Genomic DNA, 23,796 nt, shown 5'->3' on the forward strand with positions numbered 1-23,796 from the left:
AAAAATTTGATATTCAAAATTTCAAATTCGTCGTATAAATTGATATATAAGGAGTATTAAATATTAATACTAGTGTAATACTCCCTCTACCCTCTATATCAATTTGTTTGACATATTTTCTGTTTAAGTGTGTGCATTTATAAAAGAATTACTCTTTTATTTTTTAGTTTAATTTTAATTTTTCATGTTACGTGTTTAATAAACCACAAGATTAATATCATTTTGATATATTTGACATATATTTAATGTAAGACTACAAAAATCTTCTTTATTTTTTTAAACTCCATGTCAAATTAAAATAGGTCAAATAAATTGAAACATGAAAGTAACTAATTATCTTTAAGAGAAGTCATTTGGTATGAGATATAACGTTTACTAATCCCACGAATAAAATAAAAGGTTATTTTATCCTGCGTTTGACTGGAGGTATTAGACAGTCCTAAGAATTTATACCTTAGTAATGGAATAAGTTATCCATATATGGTGGAATAATTTATCCCAAGATAATTGATCTCGAAATAACTTATTTCCAACCAAACGACCCTGAATTCTAATGAAAGCTGCACATCATTTCAAGTAGGGACTCAATCAAGACATAGTAAACCCTTGACTAGGATAAATTTCTTCTTTTTTTTCTAAAAGATTCTTGGCATGATCCCAAGTGAACTGAGTTCCCATTTTCTATTTTGCTGTTGACAGGTATCAATTGAGAAACAAAATAAAGTAATGTGACATGCTGACAATACAAGTTTACAACCATTTCATGTTGCAAAATGCAACCCCCTCTCTGAGAACGTTCTACTCTGATGTAAACACTAACGAATCTCTCGTCAAAAGAATCAAATGGCCAGGCGTTTGACGGTTATCTTCTCCTTCTCCTGTCACCCCGCCTCCTACTCGCACCATCGGCACGACCACGATAACCAGAATAATGCCCAGGATCACGGGATGCAGACCAATCAGGTCTGTAGCGGTCTCTCATATTCATCTGAGGTTCTGCGTAGTTCCATCTTGCTACCTGTTCCTGACGCCTAACAGGTCTATTATCAAGACTCCAAGATTCAAACCCAGCTCCCTCGCCATAGTTGTTGTTTCCTCTCCATGCAGCCTGTTGTAATCCTGGTTCTACATGCCCGGCAACATGTGGATTATAATGGTTAGGAATGGCATTTTCTGGATAACCTCGATTTAAAGCAGATCCCGGTATAGTCCCCCACATATGTTCAGGTGCATATGCAGGTTGCCTCTGTGTTTGTAGTTGTGGCCTTTGTGGTGACATCTGAGGTGCATGTAGGCTAATAGTTCTTTGTTGTATATTAGCTATAGGCATTTGTGAAGATCGAATATTACCATATGTTACACCTTGGATTCTTGCTGCTGCAGTGGCACTCTGTTGATTGTATTCCGCCAATCCAGAGAAAGAGTAATTATTTCTATTTACTGCTGATTCTGAGGCGGCGGATAATTGTGAATGCATAGGATTTGCAAGGACTGTCTGGTTTATACTAGGATTTAGTGGAGATGGTCGATGATCATTTCCATAAGACCCTGCAGCTTCCTGAAGCAGTGCAGACTGTTGGGCCAATTGTGGCGCAAGGGGCATCTGCTGATGCACAAAACTGCTAGCTTGATGAATTTCCTGTGAATGGACCAACGGGGCGTGTTGGGGCACACCATAAGCCCCTGCAGCTGCTTGAAGCAGTGCCAACTGTTGGGCCAATTGTGGCGCAAGGGGCATCTGCTGATGCACAAAACTGCTAGCTTGATGAATTTCCTGTGAATGGACCAACGGGGCGTGTTGGGGCACACCATAAGCCCCTGCAGCTGCTTGAAGCAGTGCCAACTGTTGGGCCAATTGTGGCACAAGGGGCATCTGCTGATGCACCAAACTGCTAGCTTGATGAGTTTCCTGTGAATGGACCAACACCGCGTGTTGGGGCACATCATTTGCTTCTGGAACCACCATTGAACTTCTCTGTGAGAAAGGATTTTTAACAAAGTTCTGCATTGACAATCCACTCTGCATGAAAGACAAAAAAAGTTAAAAAAGAATTAGAGCCCATTTCAGAAAAGAACTAAGATGTCAAGAAGATAGTATAGCACAACAATTAACCCAGGATATTAGTTATCTTGTTTTATTTTTCATGAATAAGTGAAACATCCTTGTTTGAATTAGGGGGACCTCAAACTAAGCGGAGATTCTCAAAGTACAGTGCTAACTAGGAAGACAACTTGTATTTACCAACGTGATTCAGAGTGCAGGCTTCATTTGCTTTATGATTATTTTATTTATTTGTTTATAGTTTACTTGTCTGGAAAAACTAAACGAGAAGAGGTGGAGAAAAAAATGGGAAAGAGAGGAGAGGAGACAACTGAGGAAACGAAAGCACCGCCCAAATTCCATAATAGTTAAAATCTGTACAAAATGTGACTAAATAACGCACCGTTCCAGGATCACTGGAAAGAGTAAGGGATGGAAGAGGAACTTCAACTTTCTTCTCAGCGTCTCTGGCTAAACTTGTTTGAATGCTCAGTGAATTCCTCTCATTGGCTTTGATCGAATCAAGCAGCTTTACAATTTGCTCACTGGGCAAGTTTCCACCTTGGCCAGACGTCAAATCATAAACCAGCCCTGGATGTTTTAGCAGTATAGCAAGCAACTCTAAATCAGGTTTTGCTGTAGTTGCAATGCCATTTGACGTACTAGCCAATGCAGCAGCTTCAGTTTTTCTGTCCTCCTGCGGCAAAACACCTGTTTCAGCACCTTCCGCATCTGGTAATTGCACAAGCGGGAGTTCGGTGGTTAATGTGTCATCAGGCTCCATTTCAGGATCCCAAGGCTCCTTGGGGTTCAATGGGATTTCCTGGACTGTCCTGTAAATGGCTTCCGTCTCTCGACGGACTCTCCTATTCTGAACGTCGACTTCTTTACTCTCACCCCCTGCACAAACCTTCCATGCATAGCTGAGCTGCAACCCTGCATCAAACAGGAGAGGTTAAAAAAGGATAACTGCATAATAAGGATGACCATTAACAGACAAGAGTTCCAACTTTTGCATGCGTACATCATCTCCCAACAAGATACTACCAGCTGTGGATGATTCAAATTTGTTAAACCGAAAGTCAACATATACCACTTAGAAATGTTGTTTTAAAAAGTTATTTGCAACTTCGGACACAGTAAGACATACTGAAAAGTAACAACTTGGTGATCAGAATCGGAGCTATTTTTTATTCTTGATATGAAGAGGATGAGTCTACAACTTCCACATCCTGGATTTTCTACACATCGAGCCGTGAAGGAGGGGGAGGGTAGAAGGACCAGAATTATATGAGTTTCAAAATTGAATAATTGGATCCAACGACACACGTAAACAGATCAAGACCTTGAGCTACATAAAAAAAGTGCTGTTTGTCACCCCTACTTTCGTCTCCGCCAAGAGAATAAAACAAAATAATCACATGACGGTCCAACATCAAAAGGATAACCATGTCTGTACCACCATTAACATTTGAAACACTTGCTTGTTTTCCCAGTCCACAGAGTTGGAGCACAACAAGAATCAACCAATCCCATATCAAACTACAAATTGACCAACTTTTTTAGTTTGTTAAGCTTCAAATTTGGAGTTGGCCTCTTGGAACCGTTGTTTCCTCTTGTTTAGTCTGATAAATGTGGAGGATTTATCACTGGCCCCCAAGCCCTAGCTTGAGTGGCAAAAGGTGGAGGATTTGTGGCTTAGGTCGCAGGTTCAAGTCCCAGACCATACAAAGCGAAGCCTGGTATTTAAGTGGAGAAGGGTAGAGGGGCGGGCCCATTATCCACCGAGTTTAGAAAGCTGTGATTGGTCCAAAGGGCGGGTCACAGACGGATTTCTCGGTTATCAAAAAAAAAAAAAATGCCACCAAACTGGGCAAAGTGGGTTGGGGTTAGTCAGCTATAGGAAGAGCAGGCAATTACTTGTTCACGCATTTAAAGAAGACATTTTCTTTTCAAAGGTACTCTTTGTACAGAGAAAAACGTTTTAGATGAAAATACTTTGTGTGAAAAACATCTTTAAGTCAGGTCAGGTCACCATTTTTTAGATCATCTCCAAATTTTGTGGGTTAAAAATAGATACGTGCTATGTGCAAGACTGCAAGGTATGCTATTAGTGTTTTGACGATATCGTTTAGAATCAGATACTGAAATATTATCTGAGGGATCGTTTGGTTAAGTATAAGAAAAGTACTGAATATGGTGTATTAGTAATGCTGGGACGTGGTATTACTTATGTAGAATTTTAATACATGCATAACTCACCTCCAAATCAGCTACCAAACTACCCTTAGTGTTGGAATATTTGTAAAGAAAAATAAACTGATCACTACAAAATATTTTCCTTGACTACAACATTTTTTGCGAATATCTTTCCCATCAGGGCCAAACACACCTATATCTTAGACATCTTTGTCAAAAACAAAAATAAAATCCAAACACCAAACAATGGGAAAATAGGAACATACATTTGGCTTCATCAACATGTCGTCCCAAACTAGCTTCAGTGTTTGACCAAACTAAAATTCTGCTAGATAATAACACCCTGTAATAATATTACATTCTCTAAGGATCGCCTAGTCTACTGAACAAGCATAGATAGTCCAGAGGTAAAATTTAGTAGTGCCTTATTCCTTGTTTGGGTATTAATCAACGATAAGTTATGCAAAAATTAGTAATTAGTACAGAAATAGATTATCCCTACTGGAGGGTGGAATAGTACCGGAATTAGTTATTCCGGGATAAACAATGAAAATGACAAAAATACCCATGAGGTCCCTCAAACCCTTTTACAACTAAATAAGTTGAAGGGTATTTTTGTAAACAATTAACATAAAAATTATGCAATATTGCGATGCATGTTACAATATTTAATTCAAGAAAATTGAACAGTCAATAAGAAATTATACTAGGATAACTAATAGAGGCATAACTAACCCCAACGTAACTAACACAAACGACCCCTAAAAATTTTGCAGGACAACTGGTAGCTATGGTAAGGGATGATAATAGTGTGTAGATGTGAAACTAGAAGAGAGTAAAATTCTTATGATAGAAAGAGTATCACAGCAGAAAATGACGTGTTTTTATCCTTTTTAGTGTAAACCATTGTCCACAAATTTAAAAACAACCAAAGACCACAAACAGAGAAAACAAAAAATTACTGAACTCCAGACTGTTGAATAATTACTGAAATTACTGAACTCCTTTCGTAAAAAGCATATGGCTACGAAGAGTCAAAAGTATAAAAGACTATGAGGTACAGTATATTCCAACCTAATTTATCGTGTTCTGGCCTGTCATACTGATCATCTATGAAAGCACACTATAAGCAGTTAACTTAAAAAATAGATTGATATCATCCCAAGACAGGCATTAACCTTTACTTCACAGCTTCTTTTTCTGATTATTCCTGTCTGATTGATTTTAGGCAAAATGTGGACGTTCTCATCCAAGTGAGGCAAAAAATTTCCCTTTACTTGCAAGTAGAACTTCCTTCACAATGAGAAGGCACACTTGGCAATCAACTGCTCCACAGAAAACCCATAATTTCCAAGAGATTTTTAAAATACAACATCAAAAACCAAATGGAAACAGTTACGTATTTTGATTAAAAGATCAAGACCTCACTCCTAAGATGCTCAATTGATAGTTTAACAATAAAAACTAACTGTTTGCTTCAGAGATATTTTGAGAGTTGAGCTAGTAGTTTTACTAAGCAACATCTATATTTCCCCAGTAAATAGTTCCTAGAATAATGAATTTATGGAAGACAACAGAAACCTGATCGTCTTTAACTCGACTACCATGAAAATAAAATTAGAGAGCAAAGCTCAAAAAGATCATTTTCCTTTTCTTTTCTTTTTTCTGACAAGTTGAAGACCATGCTAACCATATTTTATGGCAAGTTAGAGACCAAGGTTGAGTTGCTAACTACTTTACTAGAGACGATTCTCACAGTTGAATCTTGTGTATTACTCACTCCCGTCCCAATTTATGTGGCACCATTTCACTTGGCACAAAGTTTAAGAAAGAAACGAAAACTTCTGAAATGTGTGGTCTAAACCTTGACCGTTTGTGTGGCTATAAATCATGTCAAAAGGGTAAAAGGGGAATTTTAAAGTTAGATAGTTTCTAATTATAGAAAGGTGACATTCTTTTTTAAAGAGACTAAAAAGGAAAGTGTGTCACATAAAATGGGATAGAGAAAGCAAAAAGAATAATGAAGGGAATTGTGGAGAAAAAATTGAACAATAATATTAGACAAGATGGGTGAGATTGCCTTTTCAACCTATTAAAAAAACTAATGTTCTTCCTTTTCTGAAATCTACAGATTAACAAGAACGGTCTTTCAGCAACAACAACAGCAAATTTACCTGGTGGTTTCCGCCAAGGGATCTGCATTTTCTTGCACCTTTTCGATGGAGGTTCCTCTACGTCAAAACTCAACTTGAGATGATTTTCAAGCTGACTGGTCCCTTTAGAGGCAACACTATTGAGCTTCTCACATTCCTCAACTTTAGGCCAATCTTGCAATTTTGGAGCTCCAAGCAAGATACCATTTGGTGAAGAGGTAATTCCATTTGGAGCTTGAGGCTTCACCCAAGAACTCTCATCATTATTAGTTTTCCCATATTTACTCTGCATAAACTGTTCACGCATTTTTGCTTTTTGGATATCATCTGCTGAGAGTGGGCGGCCTTGAGTTGCAGGTGCTGGTCTTCCTAGGCTCCTTCCCGTTGTTCTTTGGCTTGGTTGTTCCATTAGCTGAACTTTTCTGCGCTCTCGAGTTTCTGAAGTAGTTAAGGCATTCTATGCAAGTGTAAGAAATCAGAAAAGGAGAGGAAAAACCATAGCGATTTTCCCTACCATGCTCAAATCTATTTGATGAGTATGTCATATGGAAACTTCTGAATACCAATGATTCCAAAGCATGGAAACAAATGAGAAATCAAAATTTCTTCCAACGACAGTTTATTGTCCACGGAACGAGGAGCCATCATTCAATCGAGATAAATGAAGACCTAACACTGCAAGTTATTGACAAATTGAATTAACCATAGGGGAATATAAGGATACTAGTCACCAAAGCTCCTTTAAGCCTCTTGTTAGAGTCATCTGAAGATGCCATAAGCAATTTAACTGGATGTGGAGAATCCAAATTCCTGAAAGAGAGGTGTGTGCTTAGAAATTCATCAACAATTACAAAAAGCAAGGTAGTAAGAACACACCAGACCTTGAATTCTCTGAAGTCCCACAGAGGTTTGCACGAGCTTCTTCCTAGAATACCAAACAGAAGGAAAATGATCAAGCAAGAATAAAAATCCGCTCTTCTTTTTTATTCAAAAAAACCAGCATCTTCTAAACCAAATACATTTAAGTACGCAATAAACTTACAACGTCCTCAATTTTTGAGTTCCATACTTCGTTACCCACAACTTCGCTAATGCTGCAAACAGCAACAAATGTGTTGATTACTGAGAAAAGCCATAAAGGTATTTTTGAGGCACGACCAAAGCTTACCTCTGCTGCAATAACAACTCATCATGCATATCACTAGCAGATTTAACCCCATTACGTTTCTTCATAGCCTGGCTCTTTGCAAATATGTTGCTCCATCTTGCAAGCAAAATACTTGCCCTGTCTGAGATATCTGATCTTCAAATGAGATGAATGAGATCCAAAATACTGATGGAGCTAAAGAAGGGTTTCTCAACCACCCATCACCCCCTCCCCATCCCAAAAAATACAAATATAGTGCAGTACAGAAGCCAGCTATCATGAAAATACAGTATAAACCCCACCGAAATAGCAAATTACTCTGACCGGCTGATACAAATAAAAGAAAATGCAACATCATCTATTTTAGTAGTGTCTTCTTATCTAACAAATTTTATATAACTGATGCAGCTAGAAATAAACATATTTATTCGATGATGCTTTCCATTGTCTCTCAGAATATGATCAGTTGAAGTATCAAATCAGGATCATTAAAAAATTTACAGATTGAAAGTCCAAAAATTCATCTGAAGTTAAGAAAGATATAGTTGAATGTATTGCCAGTGAAATAGTTTCCAAGAACACTGTCCTATTTGACAGCAAAAACACAACAGATCGTCTGAGATAACGAAATACTGAAAATGATTGCATTACCAATACAGTGATTTCTGAAAGTAATGTCCTAATATGACATGCCATATACGCATAATTCTTAAGAGCAGCACTATGTAATGTGTGATTCACTGAGTAAATAGTTCAGTAGAGATGCCACTGCTAGTATAAAAAGCTGTGCTTACTTTGATTGACATGTTTCCTAAATATCCAACTAAGTTTCAGGAAATTCTGTAATGCGGCATAATATCAATAATACACAAGCTTCAGACAAGCTACCAGAAATGTATAAGCCATGGAGATGAGCAGATTAAGTTTTTTAATGTCTTTTTAACAGAAAGATACCTAAAGATAAAATAAGGAGTTGTTGAATGCGAGGACAACACACCTGGAGTCCGATAAAATCGCAGACTGTTAACACTCTGCAGTATAGCAGACATATGTCCAGGAAATGCTTTGTGTAAAGGAAGATGGCAGAGTACCTGATAACCAAGTAACAATTAGAACAACAATATTCTAGAAGAAAAAATGACATAATGGGCCAATGATCTAAAATTAAAGGATCAATATGGACCTTCAGGATGAGATGAAGAACGCTGGTTTGCTCTTCTCCAGCTGCTTCACTCAACCATGCAGATAAGATCATTACACCCCCTTTAGTTAAAAACCTACAAATATGTTATTAAGAAAACAAATTATATTCGAAAAGGAGTAAACTAGAATACAATTAAAATTCAACGACCACAACTCTTACGTACCAATATAGCACAGAGGGGTTTTGTACTTCCAAGATCCAGTCCATCAGCTTAACCCTCCCAGAAAAGGTTTCTTCCTTACACATTAAAGTAAGGATATTATCAACAAAATGCCTATCCCTCTCCTCTATGGCAGTTAGGACCTCATCTTGTGTCAAATAAGATGGCCCCTCCTCTGTACAGGTTGGTACCGCACTGTCTAGGGGAACTGGTTCTGTTTGTGAACTAGGATCAGAACTTAATGGGATCAGACAAGGCCCTTCAATAGATATATTGGTTATGATAGGCTTCTCTCTAGACAACCTCAGGAACTTTCTAACTCTTGTGCGCTGAGCTGTAAAGAAGTCCCGAACCTGCAAATGCAAAGATGATATTCAAACAAACAACGTGAAAATTGTCAGAGAAGATGAAATCGGAGAATGCACAGATCTTATATCATCTTCCAGCTTAAATTGCACCAGGGAAAGCTACTGAATGTCTATGCAGAAGGGATTAAGGAATCTTTCCATACCTAAACCACCCAAAAAAGCGAAGGAGAAAGGGGAATGTATTTCTAAGGGCCAAGGAGCTACATCATCAAACACAAAAAGGTGCATAATTCCATAATAGCCTGTTCTCGAAAGCACTAGTGTGCTCCTAATATCCAAAATAGCAAAACTGAACTAAAGAAAGATGGTGCAACTAGTATGCAAATGCCACCAACATATGCTCCTTTCATAGTTTTTGAGAGTGACATTCCATGGAAAAATTCTTTTGAACAATGACAACTCATGAGCATAGGATTATTGCACTTCATAGCATCAAACAAATGTGAGATACTGAAATTTACAAGTCAAACCATTGCTCATGAAACAAATGAGAGATACTGAGATTTACAAGTCAAACAATTGCTCTTCTTGATCTATGATCTTAACTCAAATTCTAGACAAGGAATCCAATCACATTTAAAATAATCGACATTCACTAATGTAGACAAGTTTTAAACAAAATTCAAGCCAGATAGAATGGAGAAATAATTACTAAAAACTGTGAAAAAGCAACACACCTGTGTGACTGTGACACCAAAAAGAGCACTAATTTCACGCATTTCCTTCTTGTTGATTGCGTCTTTGACAGAGAAAATAGATTGCATATACTTGATTGCCTTGGGGTTTAGGAGATCCCTTGGCCTTTTGCCTGCAACAGATGATGTTAAACTAACAGAATACAAATGGAATCAGAGTAGCTTGCACAAAAATTGAAGAAGTCAAGAGCGTCATTTACGCTAATAACTAAAAAGACGCGTTACATATAATTTGGATCAAAGCATCAGCTTGTAAATATAAGATGACAGTAGCAACTTAGATTGTTAAGCAAGTTCACCTTAAACATCAAGACAAGTAATTCTGGTACATAAAAGCAATGTTATACTTGGCAACAAAAAAAAACTACTACTAAAGCAAATAATTTTTTTAAAAAGATGATACGTAAAAAGCAAATAAAATAAAAAACAAATATATAAGTAAAAAGCAAATCAAACAGAATAAAATGAAAGAACCACCCAACAAAAGCAACATGCTCCACGTAGTATAATCAATGTGCAAAAAATAATATAAGAGTAATAAATGAATATGTCAATATGAGCTCCTGTGTGTTCATTCTCAGAAGGGATCCAAGTCAACTAAATTTTTTACTCAACTACACAAGCATCATGATTTTAATTTTGGCCAAGGAGTCATACCAATTTTTATTGAAAGAGATCCTGCAGCCTGCACAACGGAAGAAAAATGAATGAGCCATCAGCAGAAATAAGTTCCCAAATCACCCAATGTAATGAGATGAGGTTTGATAATTGTAGCCTATGTATGTACAAATCCAAGAATAGAAAAATTAATTCAGCAGAGGAATCTCATTTTTGTGAACAACTTATAAATCATGTATCGTGGTAGTATTTACGAGCAAACAAACTGGAGAAATTGATCAAAAATTTTCTAGGGAAGAAAGGAAGGGAAATTTGGTAGAGAGGATACAGAGAGAGGTTAGGAATCAGGAGATAGGGGTGTGGGCTCATTATCCCCGAGTTTTGAAAGTTGTGGTTGGTCCTAAGAGTTGGCTCCACACGGATTTCTCTGTATCAAAAGAGAAAAGAGATAATTCACCTTCAATACAGCACTTCTAAGAAGATGATTATGGGGATAATCTCAAGAGGATAATGTGTCATCAAAAGATATTATATCTACTAACTACATGTTTGGTAAACACATAACACGGATTTCTCTGTATCAAAAGAGAAAAGAGATAATTCACCTTCAATACAGCACTTCTAAGAAGATGATTATGGGGATAATCTCAAGAGGATAATGTGTCATCAAAAGTTATTATATCTACTAACTACATGTTTGGTAAACACATAAATTGCTTATAAGCCAAAATCAACATAAGACACAAGTTGGTCACCTCCAACTTATCGCTTTTCGGCAAACAAGCACTTCTAATTTGCCTAAAACTATATAAATTTTCAAAATTCTCCTCTCAAAACATGACTCTTAAAATCGCTTCCATTACATTCTGTTGTTTGTTCTTCTCCTTGTGTACATACTTTTTAATATATAATTTTTGAAAATAACTTTAAGGATATATTAGTCATTTTAATGGAAAAATTATTTATCAACACTTTTTAACCAAACATTTTAACTGCTTATTATCAATTTTAGCACTTCTACACGATCACATAACTACTTTTTTAAGGAGAAGAAAGATGATACATTACAACTTATTTATAAAATCAATTTCAGCACACAATGCTTATCGGCTACTTTTCAATCCGTTAACCCATTCAAGCTCTAAATTTTTTATGACACTGGTGTCTAGGGGAGCTTAGTACTTGCAAGCTCCCACAAACACAAGTACCGAGTAAGTCTATACAGGTATCGGGTAATTTCATATCTACTAAAACTGGAATAGCACGCGGTGGATGATTTCTGGTGAGGGACTGAGTGGATAGATGTATTGGCTCTAGGATGAATGATGACTCTAGTGTTAGGTTTTGAAAGGATGTATAGTCTGAAGGGATAGCCATAGAGAATGCATATACACATGTAAATGGATTAGTAAAGAGAAAGATACTTTGATAACTGATTACTTCACTGAGACCTTTAAGGGTATCAGTATAAGTTTTAGGAGGGTCATTAAAGATTGGGAAAGGAATGCAGTCAGGGAGTTCTTCCATTAAAAATTAAACTGGAAAGTTAAGGAACTCTTTCATAGAGTATGTAATGATACATGGAAGGGTGAAATAAAATGAAATGAAGGAGGAAGGGACAAGGTCTTTATAGATAAAAACTTTTATTTGGACCTTTAGGTTGGGAGACGGGAGGGATGGGTGGAAAACGTTATGACCACTAAGTGATGGGAAGAAAGTAGCTCGCTTTTTTTATGTCCAGTATGAGGTGCTACTTCAAGTGTGGACTGTTTAAGAAAGAGGCAAGGATACTTGTAAGTTAGCGTTGCACATGTCAAAGAATCTGGACAAGATACTAACGACTTATTGTTGCATGAAGGTTGGCTTTAACAGATGTGAAATCTTGTATTCTAATTAACCAAGGACACCTAAGAAAGCAATCATGTGTTAGAAATTAGATACACTTTGTCATCAAAAAAAATTAGATACACTTGGAAATAAAAAGGAGCAAGCATGGAAGATGGGACTTTCTTGTCTCTTTTGGAGCATATGGAACAAAAGAAATAAGAAATTATGCATAACAGCAAGAATGACAGAAAGCCTTTAAAAAGTTCTTTTTAAAAATTTAATCCTTCAATTGTACAACCACATATAGTATGTTACACTTATGACTTACATAAACATAAATTCATTACTATTTCTGTACTGTAAAAGGTGGATCTAGTTAACCATAAAACTTAAGAACTGTCAACTTAACCAATGCTAGTTCCTACATTTCCTAAAACAATCACTACCAACAAAGTACAAGAGGCAAATTCAGAATTTTAAGAGAAACAAGTACTCAAATAAAAAAAACTTCAGAAAAAAACAAAGATTAAGAAAACGAACCATCTCTTGAGAGAGGGGATTGACGCCAGTGAGGTTACATTGTTGTACAATGATGTTTTGGAGCTGATAAATCTGGCTATTGAGAATTTCCTTCTGCGAGTCGAACAAGCTCGAGAACGGCGTAGTAGGACTGGTCAAGGCCAATTGTAATTGATTTTCCATTTTAGACTCCGCCAATCGAAAATTTCGACCGACCTCGAAGCAATAGATCGAACCAATTCACGCATCAGATTCAACAACCAATTGAAGAAGAGGAACAAAGCTCAATTCCATCAGGATTAATTCTAGGGTTTCCACAGCAGCTACGTAAATGGGGGAAGAAGAAGAAGAGGATTGTTTTGTTCCCCACCTTGTTGATGAAAAGGCAAAGAGTGACGTGACGTCCGTAGATGAAAAAGATTTGACAAGGGGACGGGCAAATTGAGAAATTGAGAGAAGAAAAGAGGTAGAGGTAGGCTGAAGAAAAACTGGGATGGGGGAAGTGATTAGACAGGATATGACATAACTCCAAATTACTGAGGACATAAATAGAAAGGTGTGGAAGTCAAGAATTAGGGTAGAATGCTAGTATATAGCCAAGTGTTGTCCCCTATTTTTAGATGGGAGAGACAAGCGCTAGCCACATCCCCCACCCCCCCAATAGCCTTATTAGTAGTAGTATCTAGTAATCACGTAGTTTCCTATGCTCCAAGGTGTTCTACAATCTATTGCTTCATTTGCTTTCTTTCTATCCTGATATTTTTGTTGTCATATTTCCTTGCAACCTTGCTTTGATTACCTTCTCGTTTGAGCTAAGGATGTATTGAAAAGAACCTTTCTGCCCCGCAAAGATAGAACTAAGGTCCGCGTACATCCTACCCTCCTCAGACCCCACTTGTGCGACTACACTAGCTATGTTGTAATTATTGTAGACATTACATACATAAATGTACTTTATTAATAAAAAATGATATTGTGAATATAAAAAATCATAAACTATTCTAGACCAAATTAATAGCAACACTCCACAGTACATATTAGTATTTCATGCTTAAAGTAAAACCAGTACACACATTTTGATTAGTTCTCAATGATACAATTAAACAAATCAATGGTGAAAACTCGTTCGCTAAAAGAAAAAGATACATAATTAGGTCAAATTTGAGTATAAAGATCATTACCATTGTTAAGAATTTATCACCAACTTAATTATTTAAGTAAGATAAATCAAGAAAAATCTAGAATATTTCGGAGTTGTAGAGAATGGAAGGAAGATCTCTAGAATGAGTATTCTAGAGAGAATAGTCTTAAAATGTTATAGAAAAGGTAGTTCTAGAAAAAGATAGCTAGAAATATTCTAGAAGAGAGTAGTATGTATCTCTATAGATTCTTCCATCACCTCCTATAAATAGAGGTGGTCCATTTGAGTTGTAACTAAGTAACAAACCAAGTAAGCAAGCAAGTAAGTAAGAAAGCAAGCGATCAAACAAGTGTGTGCTCAAGTAAAGAGTGTTGCTGAAGCAAGCAACAAGTGTGATCAAGATTGTAAGACTGAAGCGGGTCCTTACTTTGATATAATAAAATCAAGTTGTGAGAAGTCAATTGTGTCCATCGTCTCAAACAATATTTAACAAGTGGTATCAGAGCCTGGTGGATAAGAGCGAGGTAGTAAAGAAAATCTTAGAAGCTATTGTCAGAGGCTACAAGTCGTGAGGCACTTATCAATGGCAGATTTCGCAAGCACTCTCAATAGCGTTGAGAAGCTCAACACAAGCAACTACGGATCATGGAGCAGAGAATGCATTATTACTTTCTCGGCCAAGAATTATGGGATATCATCAGTGGATCAAACACCACACCACCAACAGATGTTGAAGCAGCAAAAAGGTAGAAGGTCAAAGTTGGAAAGGCCATGTATGCTCTCACTGTAACCACCGAGGATGAGTTCCTACAACAAATTAAGAATGCCAAGGCACCCCAAGAAGATTGGGAAACCTTGACATCGATTTTTACAAAGAAAAATGATGCAAGATTACAAAGACTTGAAAATGAGCTTTTGTCGATCTCTCAACGGAATATGACGATCAGTCAATACTTCTCAAAGGTAAAATCTTTATCTGATGAAATATCAAAATTAGATTCAGAGAATGCTATCACAGAGACGAGAATGAGGAGAATCATTGTTCATGGTCTAAGGCCGGAATACAAAGGCATAATTACAGCTACATGGGGATGGGCCACAGAACCAACTTTATCTGAGTTGGAAAATTTGTTGGCAAGTGAAGAAGATTTGGAGAAGCCATTATAAAGTGTCACTATAAAGACGAAGATAAGGCGCTTTTCAACAAAAGGCAAGACTTTCAAAAAAAGAGAAGCTCGCGGCCAGGGAGAGAGAAAAAGAATCAACATCAAAGAACTCAACGGCAAAACAAGCAGGCGAAAGGCTTCAACAACCGAAAAATGGAGAAATGCTACAATTGTGGAAAGAAAGGACACTATGCTAGGACTACTGTACAGGAAAGCTGAAGGTAATGTAGATAATTCTACTCAAAACAAGAAAGATGAAGAAATTTGGGATTTCGAGACCTCTTATACAGTTGAAGAAACTAATCAACAAGAGGATCTTGTCATGTGTCACCCTAACAAAGAAGAAGAGATTGCACTTGCAATTGTAAATGAGAAATTGGTCGATTATGAACATTATTGGATCGTTGATTCAGGATATTCCAATCACATGACTGGTGATGAGAAAAATCTCATTAACATGAGTGAATGTAAAGACGGTTAAGTAATGGTAACTGCAAATAATTCAAAAATGCCAATAACGCATATTGGCAAGACGGTGTTTGTGTCTCATAATAGCTCGAGGCAAGTGGAACTTCAAAATATCTACCATGTTCCAGGTATGAAGAAAAACTTATTATATGTATCGCAACTAACAGATTCTGGTAATTATGTCTTGTTTGGGCCAAATGACATAAAAGTATATCGAAACTTAAAAGTTACAAGCACACCAATCATGGAAGGAAAAAGGTTAGAATCAATCTACGTCATGTCAGCCGAGACAACTTATGTTGAGAAAACTCGAAGTAATGAAACAGCTGATCTGTGGCATACACGTCTTGGGCACATGTGCTACAACAAACTAAAAATCATGATGCAGCAATCAAAATTAAAAGGTCTTCCCAAACTTGAGATTATAGGAGACACTATATGTGTTAGATGTCAATATGGGAAAGCACATCAACTTCCCTATGAAGAATCAAAGTATCAAGCAAAGAAGCAATTGGAGCTAGTACACTCAGACGTGTTTGGACCAGTGAAGCAGTCCTCCATCAGTGGTTACCGTTACATGGTAGCATTCATTGATGACTTCTCATGGTACGTATGGATTTACTAATTAAAAGAGAAATGAGAAGTATTTGAGAAGTTTAAAGGGTTCCAACATAATGTGGAGAATGATACTGGAAGAAAAATCAAATGTCTCCGTACGGACAATGGGGGAGAATACACGTCACGAGAGTTCAATGATTATCTTAAAAAGTAGATGATAAGACGACTGTTAACTTGCCCGAATACGCCACAACAAAATGGAGTGGCTGAAAGAAAAAATAGACATTTGGCAGAGATATGCAAAAGTATGCTACATAGTATGAATGTACCAGCAAGGTTTTGGACAGAATGCATGAAAACTATTGTCCACATCACCAACAGGCTGCAGCAGGAAAGATTGAGATTCATCTCACCATTTGAAAAACTTAAAAAAATGATCCCTATTGTAAGTCACTTTCGAGTTTTTGGTTATGTGTGCTATGTGTTCGTGCCAAATCATCTCCGCAGCAAATTTGATAAGAAAGTTGTTCGGTGCATCTTTGTTGGATACGACGAACAAATAGAAGGATAGAAGTGTTGTGACCTTGTCACTAATCGGACATATGTGTCAAGAAATGTGGTATTTGACGAAGCGTCATCTTGGTGGTCCAAAGAAGTCTCCCTGCCAGACTCGATAGCTCTTGAGCAAAAGCTGCAAGATAAGCTCAACGAAGTAGAACAAGGGAACAAGATTGAAACTAACCAGGAGGTATCTCCACAAAAGGAAAAGAAAAGCTTATGGCAAACTGGAGCTTGTGAAACACCAGACGAGTTGCAAGAAGAAGAAGTCCAAAAAGGGTCACAATGGCAACTGAGGAGGTCTACTCGACTGAAGCGTCCAAACACCAAGTACATAGATGCAGCATTAATGAGGTGGTTAACATCAAAGAGGCTACTACCTTTGAAGAAGCTTCAAAGAGTAGGGATCAAAATAATCCAACGAAAGTGGAGATCCTCAAAGGGCATGGACGTCATGATGCTTGCAAGGTTTCAGGAACCGCTCACAACAAACGCAAAGAAAAAATTAAGTTGGTGTTTAGGGGGAGTATTAAGAATTCATCACCAACTTAATTATTTACTCAAGATAAATCAAGAAATCTAGAATATTTCGGAGTTGTAGAGAATTGAAGGAAGATCTCTAGAATGAGTATTCTAGAGAGAATAGTCTAAAAATGTTCTAGAAAAGGTAGTTCTAGAAAAAAATAGCTAGAAATATTCTAGTATAGAGTAGTATGTATATCACTAGATTCTTCTATCACCTCCTATAAATAGAGGTGGTCCATTTTAGTTGTAACTAAGTAAGTATTAAACCAAGTAAGCAAGCAAGTAAGTAAGAAAGCAAGAGAGCAAACAAGTGTGTGCTCAAATAAAGAGTGTTGCTAAAGCAAGCAACAAGTGTGATCAAGATTGTAAGACCGAAGCGAGTCCTTACTTTGATATAATAAAATTCAAGTTGTTAGAAGTCGATTGTGCCCGTCGTCTCAAACAATATTCAACAACCATCCCCTATGAGACCAACAAAGGAGGATACTGCATCGGCAGATGCCAGGCATTGGCTTCAATTAACCCACTGCCAACCCTTTCTCCCTCTCTTTTTGTTATCCAGTATGATCTACAAGAAAAAAGTTGAACATATATATAGGAACAAACTCACAGATTCATTATTTGCTTCATTAATGAAGCTGCTATACTACCGCGCATCTGAGAGAAAGTATAGAAGCTTCATTATTGCTTTTGTAATCAATATAAAGCAACTGCATTTCATAACATAAAATACAGTTGATGGTGTCTGGAATATGGTCATGGAAATTCGTTGATGGTGTACAAATAAACTGTCTTTCATAAAAAATAAATCAATACAAAGAAACTCTCTTTCATAAAAATAAAATTGCTTGAAGGTAATATGTATATGGATACATAAAGAAAAGGGAACAAATTCTTTTAATTTTCAAATTGAAGGTGAAAATGAATCTTACCCTTCTTTGACAGCTATAGAGAGTATTGTCACACTCAAAGCAAGGATAGGGTGATCCATATCAATTCCATGATGATGTTGCTCATGCACGTGCAGAGGAGTCATTGACTGATTAACAACTTCAGAGGCTGCAGACCACAATCCCTGCAAGAAATGTCTCAAAAAATTTCAAACAATGGGAATATAGACTCCTAGACATAATGAATACTAGCCATAGATACATACCAGCAAAACATCTAAAGCATGCCATCCTATGCCACCAGCAGTAGCCAACAGCACACCAGAAATTCCAAGAGCTCGAAGAGTCTCATATTTACATGTTTCTAGGGCTGTCTGCCTTCCACTAAGACGTAAAGTTGATAAGATTTGTATTCATTGATAAATATAGAAGATATGATATAACATTCATATCATATCACCTCTATTACAATATCATATATTGGTTAATTTTATCAAATCAACCACGGGAACGAACAGTCCTCAGTTAACTAAATCTAATTACGTTGGCAGCTATTACATCCACCTATTACACAAGTAAACACAAGCACAAAATCAAAAGATAAAGCCATGTACAGAAAGTGATGTAAGATCAAAAGAGTTTACGTGTAGATACAAATTAAGAGTGACCACATGGATGTTCTTTGTCCTTGGGAACCCTTGCAGCTTGAAAGGACAGCAATGACACACCACACAGAACCTGCAAAGGCCATAACAAAGCATTAGAAGTAGCTCATAGTGGCTCAACACTACAGAGGCAGAATTTGTGGCTGCAATAGCAGCAGTGAATCAAGTGTTGTGGTTTAGGTATTTTTTTCATGATAATCAATGAAGTAGCTCATTGTGGCTCAATCCACTACAGAGGCAGAATTTGTGGCTGCAATAGCAGCAGTGAATCAAGTGTTGTGGTTGAGGAAAATATTGGTTGATAATGCATATGAATCAAACAAAAGGAACTGAAGTATATGTGGACAACCAATTTGCGATTGCAATTTCTCACAATCCTATATTTCATGGTAAACCTAAACACTTCAATATCAGGCTTTTCTTCATAAGAGAAATGCAAAAAAATGGTGATGTGAGTTTTCTCTATTGCAAAAATGAGGGCCAGCAGGCTTATATCTTCACCAAGCGTTTACCAGGCAACAAATTTAACTTCTCATGCAAAACCTTGGAGTTTGCAGGTCTTAAAGCAAAGAGTGTTACAAAAATGCATAAAAACTGCAACAGTCTAAGTTCGCTGTAATCTGTGTAGCAGTTTTATCCCTAATTCTTAGAAGTTATTTTGTTTTATTTCAGTTGAGATTGTGAACTCTATTAATTAGTCTGGAATTTATAATGAAGTATCCAGTTTGCTTTCATCAATAACTTTTTTGCTGGTTTATCAAGTTCTATCAAACTTATGTTCGACTTGTTTAATAGAAAGTAAAACCAGATTTTATGTTGCTCATTTTCTGGAAACTCACAACCTCTATTGTCAAATGGTCAAGAGATTAAAGTCAGAGTTCATTTTTATAGATTAAAGTTAGATAAACAATAAACATCAATAGATACGTCACACATACCACATCGGAGATAGAATGAGCCGCATCAGCAATAATGGCGGTGCTTCCACATACTTAACCTGTAAAAGCTTTTCTGGCGGCAAGGCCAATATCAGCAGCAAGTCCAAGCCAGAAAATCTTCTCTCCGTCATACCGGAGCGGACGTCATGATGGACATGATGATGAGAATATGAATCGCCCGTATGCCATATATTGTGAAGCATGAAACTCGGATTCACAACACGTGTAGCTGAATCGTCAGCACCGAATTAGAAACTCAGAGATACATATAGAGGAGTGAAATCGTAATTGTGCCTACTGATAGTTGGTGATATTGAGTAGGTTTTTCGTATTCGATTTAGACTGCTTGTGATGAATCTAGCTACCATATTTAGAGATTCTTCAGCTGGATCAAATTGGAGAGTTGCTCCGACTACTGTTGAAGTTTTCCGATGAAGAAATGATGTGAAACGCCGGCGAGTAGTTGTAATTGGTCAAGTACCGATTTTCGCCGTTGAGAATTAGTCGTTAGCATGAGCTGTGAGCAAGAGAGAATCAGATACTTCGCCAGTTTGCCTATAGAAGATACTAGGAACTGTAACTAATAAGTTCCCTAAAATTTATTCAAATATAACTTTAAAAAAATCATGTACTTCATTTTCATCCGCCAATAATAAAGTATAAATTTGCCTCATAAATTAGTACAGAATGAGTATTAATACTACCTCTAGCCTCCATTTCAATTTGTTTAACATACGTTCTTTGTTCTTTTTTAGTGTGTTTAAAAAAGAATGACACTTTTATTTTTTAGTAATTCTTTAATTTTAAGTTCATAAGAAATCGTCTCGTGTAATATATAACGTATAATAATCCCACAAATACAATGCAGAATTATTTTATCCTGCATTTGATTAGAAAATAGTAGGCAGACCTAAAAATATTTTCCTTAGGTTATCTCAAAATAATTAATCTCGAAATAACTTATTCCCAGCATTTTAAGTAGGGACACAACCAAGACATAGCAATCCCTTGACTAGGATAAATTTCTTCTTTTTTTTTCTAAAGAATCTTGGCATGATCCCAAGTGAACTGAATTCCTATTTTCTATTTTTCTGTTGACAGGTACCAATTGGGAAACAAAATAAAGTGATGTGACATGCTGACATTACAAGTTTACAACCATTTCACGTTGCAAAAATGCAACCCCCTCTGAGAACGCTCTACTCTAATGTAAACACTAATGAATCACTCGTCAAAAGAATCAAATGGCCAGCCGTTTGAAGGTTATCTTCTCCTGTCACCCCACCTCCTATTACCACCATCGTCAGGACCACGATAACCAGAATAATGCCCAGGATTACGCGATGCAGACCAATCAGGTCTGTAGTTGTCTCTCATATTCATCTGAGGTTGTGTGTAATTCCATCTTGCAACCTGTTCCTGACGCCTAACAGGACTATTATCAGGACTCCAAGATTCAAACCCAGCTCCCTCGGAATAGTTGCTGTTTCCTCTCCATGCAGCCTGTTGTAATCCTGGTTCTACATGTCCGGCAACATGTGGATTGTAATGATTAGGAATGGCATTTTCTTGATAACCCCGATTTAAAGCAGATCCGGGTATAGTCCCCCACATATGTTCAGGTGCATATCCAGGTTGCGCCTGTGTTTGTAGTTGTGGCCTTTGTGGTGTCATTTGAGGTGCATGTAGGCTAATAGTTCTTTGTTGCACATTAGCTATAGACATTTGCGAAGATCGAATATTACCATATGTTTCACCTTGGATTCTTGCTGTTGCTGTTGCTGCTGCAGTGGCGCTCTGTTGATTGTATTCCGTCAATCCAAAGGGAGAGTAATTATTTCTATTTACTGCTGGTTCTGAGGTGGCGGAAAATTGTGAATGCATAGGATTTGTAAGGACTGTCTGGTTTATACTAGGATTTAGAGGAGATGGTCGATGATCATTTCCATAAGACCCTGCAGCTGCTTGAAGCAGTGCCAACTGTTGGGCTAATTGTGGCGCAAGGGGGACCTGCTGATGCACCAAACTGCTAGGTTGAAGCGTTTCCTGCGAATAGACCAATGCAGCGTGTTGATGTACACCATTTGCTTCTGGAACCACCATTGAACTTCTCTGCGAGAAAGGGTTTTTAGCAAAGTTCTGCATCGACAATCCACTCTGCATGAAAGACCAAAAAAAAAAGTTGAAAAAAATTAGAGCCCGTTTCAGAAAAGTACTAAGATGTCAAGAAGATAGTATAGCACTACAATTAACCCACTATATTATTTAAGTATTTTGTTTTATTTGAAACATCCTTGTTTGTGTTAAGGAGACCTCGAACTAAGCGGAAATTCTCAAAGTACAGTGCTAACTAGGAAGACAACTTGTATTTACCAACGTGATTCAGAGTCCAGGCTTCATTTGCTTTATGATTATTTTATTTATTTGTTTATTTGTTTCTCGTTTACTTGTCTGGAAAAACTATAAATGAGAAGTGGAGAAAAAAATGGGAAAGAGAGAGGAGAGGAGACAACTGAGGAAACGAAAGCCCCGCCCAAATTCCATAATAGTTGAAATCTGTACAAAATGTGACTAAATAACGCACCGTTCCAGGATCACTGGAAGGAGTGGGGGACGGAAGAGAAACTTCAACTTTCTTCTCAGCGTCTCTGGCTAAATTTGTTTGAATGCTCAGTGAATTCCTCCCATCGGCTTTGATCGAATCAAGCAGCTTTACAATTTGCTCACTGGACAAGTTTCCACCTTGGCCAGACGTCAAAGCATAAACCAGCTCTGGATGTTTTAGCAGTATAGCAAGCAACTCTACATCAGGTTCTGCTGTAGTTGCAATGCCATTTGACGTACTGGCTAATGCAGCAGTTTCAGTTTCTCTGTCCTCCTGCGGCAACACACCTGTTTCAGCACCTTCTGCATCTGGTAATTGCTCAAGCGGGAGTTCTGTGGTTAATGTGTCATCAGGGTCCATTTCACGGTCCCAAGGTTCCTTGGGATTCAATGGAATTTCCTGGACTGTCCTGTAAATGATTTCCCTCTCTCGACGGATTCTCTTATTCTGAACGTCGACTTCTTTACTCTCACCCCCAGCACAAACCTTCCATGCATCGCTGGGCTGCATTTCTGCATCAAACAGAAAAGCTTGAATAAGGATGACCCATTAACAGACGAGTTCAAATTTTTGCATGCGTACATTATCTCCCAACTAGATACTAGCAGCTGTGGACTATTCAAATTTGTTAAACCACAAGGCAACAATTACCACTTAGAAATGTTGTTTTTAAAAGTTATTTGCAACTTCAGACACAGTAAGACATACTGAAAAGTAACAAAACTGGTGATTACACAGCTATTTTTTATCCTCAAAATGAAAATGATGAGTCTGCAATTTTCCATCCTGGATTTTCTACACATCGAGCCGGGAACTGAAAGGAGGAGGGGAGGGTAGAAGGGCCAGAATTATATGAGTATCAACGTTGAATAACCGGACCCAACAACACATGGTAAACTGATCAAGACCTTGAGCTACATAAAAGAGCTGCTGTTTGTCAACCCTAGTTTTGTCTCCGCAAAGATAATAAAACAAAATAATCACATGGCATCCAACATCAAAAGGATAACCATGTCCGTACCACCATTAACATTTGAAACACTTGATTGTTTTCCCTGTCCACAATTTTGGAGCTCAACAAGAAACAACCAATCCAACATCAAACTACAATTTTGTTAAGCTTCAAATTTGGAGTTGGCCTCTTGGAATCATATGTGCATGGAAGAAGTTTGTTGGATGTTAGTATTGCTGCCTACATATGCAGAAGACAGATTGCATTTGGCCTTCGGAAACATACATCTACAGGCAGCACCCATGTTGCTTTTATGAGTTTATTTACACCTTTTCTTTGCTACAATGTGCTGACGTTGTTTGTGGGGTGTGCGCGGGGAGGGGGGGGGGGGGGAGGTAA

At 37.4% G+C, this 23,796-nt stretch overlaps 3 protein-coding genes across 5 annotated transcripts in view; all 3 read right to left on the reverse strand.

Annotated features, from left to right (window-relative positions):
* Positions 1 to 611: 611 nt before the first annotated feature.
* Positions 612 to 17,811, reverse strand: LOC102604116 (homeobox protein LUMINIDEPENDENS-like). Of its 3 annotated transcripts, XM_015314398.1 has the most exons (14): positions 17,736 to 17,811; positions 12,953 to 13,147; positions 10,625 to 10,652; positions 9,950 to 10,080; positions 8,908 to 9,257; positions 8,724 to 8,817; positions 8,538 to 8,631; positions 7,562 to 7,691; positions 7,436 to 7,487; positions 7,275 to 7,318; positions 7,118 to 7,203; positions 6,415 to 6,831; positions 2,445 to 2,977; positions 612 to 2,020 (listed from the first exon to the last, which is right to left on the reverse strand). In XM_015314398.1, the coding sequence occupies exons 2-14, from the start codon at positions 13,112 to 13,114 to the stop codon at positions 863 to 865; spliced, it is 3,279 nt and encodes a 1,092-aa protein (XP_015169884.1). In that variant the 5' UTR covers positions 13,115 to 13,147; positions 17,736 to 17,811; the 3' UTR covers positions 612 to 862. The 3 variants fall into 3 exon arrangements, with proteins under 3 accessions (XP_015169884.1, XP_015169885.1, XP_006359409.1); XM_015314399.1 differs by lacking the exon at positions 12,953 to 13,147 and having other exon boundaries at positions 17,736 to 17,805; XM_006359347.2 differs by lacking the exon at positions 17,736 to 17,811 and having other exon boundaries at positions 12,953 to 17,728.
* Positions 17,812 to 17,835: 24 nt separating this feature from the next.
* On the reverse strand, positions 17,836 to 20,428 carry LOC102603901 (metal tolerance protein 2-like). The gene is made up of 4 exons (XM_015314401.1): positions 19,841 to 20,428; positions 18,890 to 18,975; positions 18,504 to 18,598; positions 17,836 to 18,422 (listed from the first exon to the last, which is right to left on the reverse strand). Exons 1-4 carry the CDS (start codon positions 20,041 to 20,043, stop codon positions 18,276 to 18,278), a joined length of 531 nt encoding a protein of 176 aa, XP_015169887.1. The 5' UTR covers positions 20,044 to 20,428; the 3' UTR covers positions 17,836 to 18,275.
* Positions 20,429 to 20,853: 425 nt separating this feature from the next.
* Positions 20,854 to 23,796, reverse strand: part of LOC102603564 (homeobox protein LUMINIDEPENDENS) — an 11,813-nt gene continuing 8,870 nt past the window's right edge. Inside the window, exons 12-13 of the mRNA XM_006359346.2 lie at positions 22,425 to 22,957; positions 20,854 to 21,997 (exon numbers count right to left, since the gene is read on the reverse strand). Coding sequence (XP_006359408.1) covers positions 21,104 to 21,997; positions 22,425 to 22,957 — 1,427 coding nt within the window. The 3' untranslated portion in view covers positions 20,854 to 21,103. The remainder of the gene's footprint in view (positions 21,998 to 22,424; positions 22,958 to 23,796) is intronic.

Source organism: Solanum tuberosum, unplaced genomic scaffold (genome assembly GCF_000226075.1).
Source record: "Solanum tuberosum cultivar DM 1-3 516 R44 unplaced genomic scaffold, SolTub_3.0 scf00298, whole genome shotgun sequence".
NCBI classification, from domain to species: domain Eukaryota; kingdom Viridiplantae; phylum Streptophyta; class Magnoliopsida; order Solanales; family Solanaceae; genus Solanum; species Solanum tuberosum.

Coding starts and splice junctions, on each gene's coding strand:
- LOC102604116 (XM_015314398.1), bottom strand. CDS start 13,114: ATGGAAAATCAATTACAATTGGCCTTGACCAGTCCTACTACGCCGTTC. Junction 10,081..10,624: donor ATCTCTTTCAATAAAAATTG/GTATGACTCCTT, acceptor CATCTGTTGCAG/GCAAAAGGCCAAGGGATCTC. Junction 7,692..8,537: donor GCGATTTTATCGGACTCCAG/GTGTGTTGTCCT, acceptor TTTGAAGATCAG/ATATCTCAGACAGGGCAAGT.
- LOC102603901 (XM_015314401.1), bottom strand. CDS start 20,043: ATGCTTCACAATATATGGCATACGGGCGATTCATATTCTCATCATCAT. Junction 18,976..19,840: donor CTCATTCTATCTCCGATGTG/GTATGTGTGACG, acceptor TGGCCTTTGCAG/GTTCTGTGTGGTGTGTCATT. Junction 18,599..18,889: donor TGTGGTCACTCTTAATTTGT/ATCTACACGTAA, acceptor CAGCCCTAGAAA/CATGTAAATATGAGACTCTT.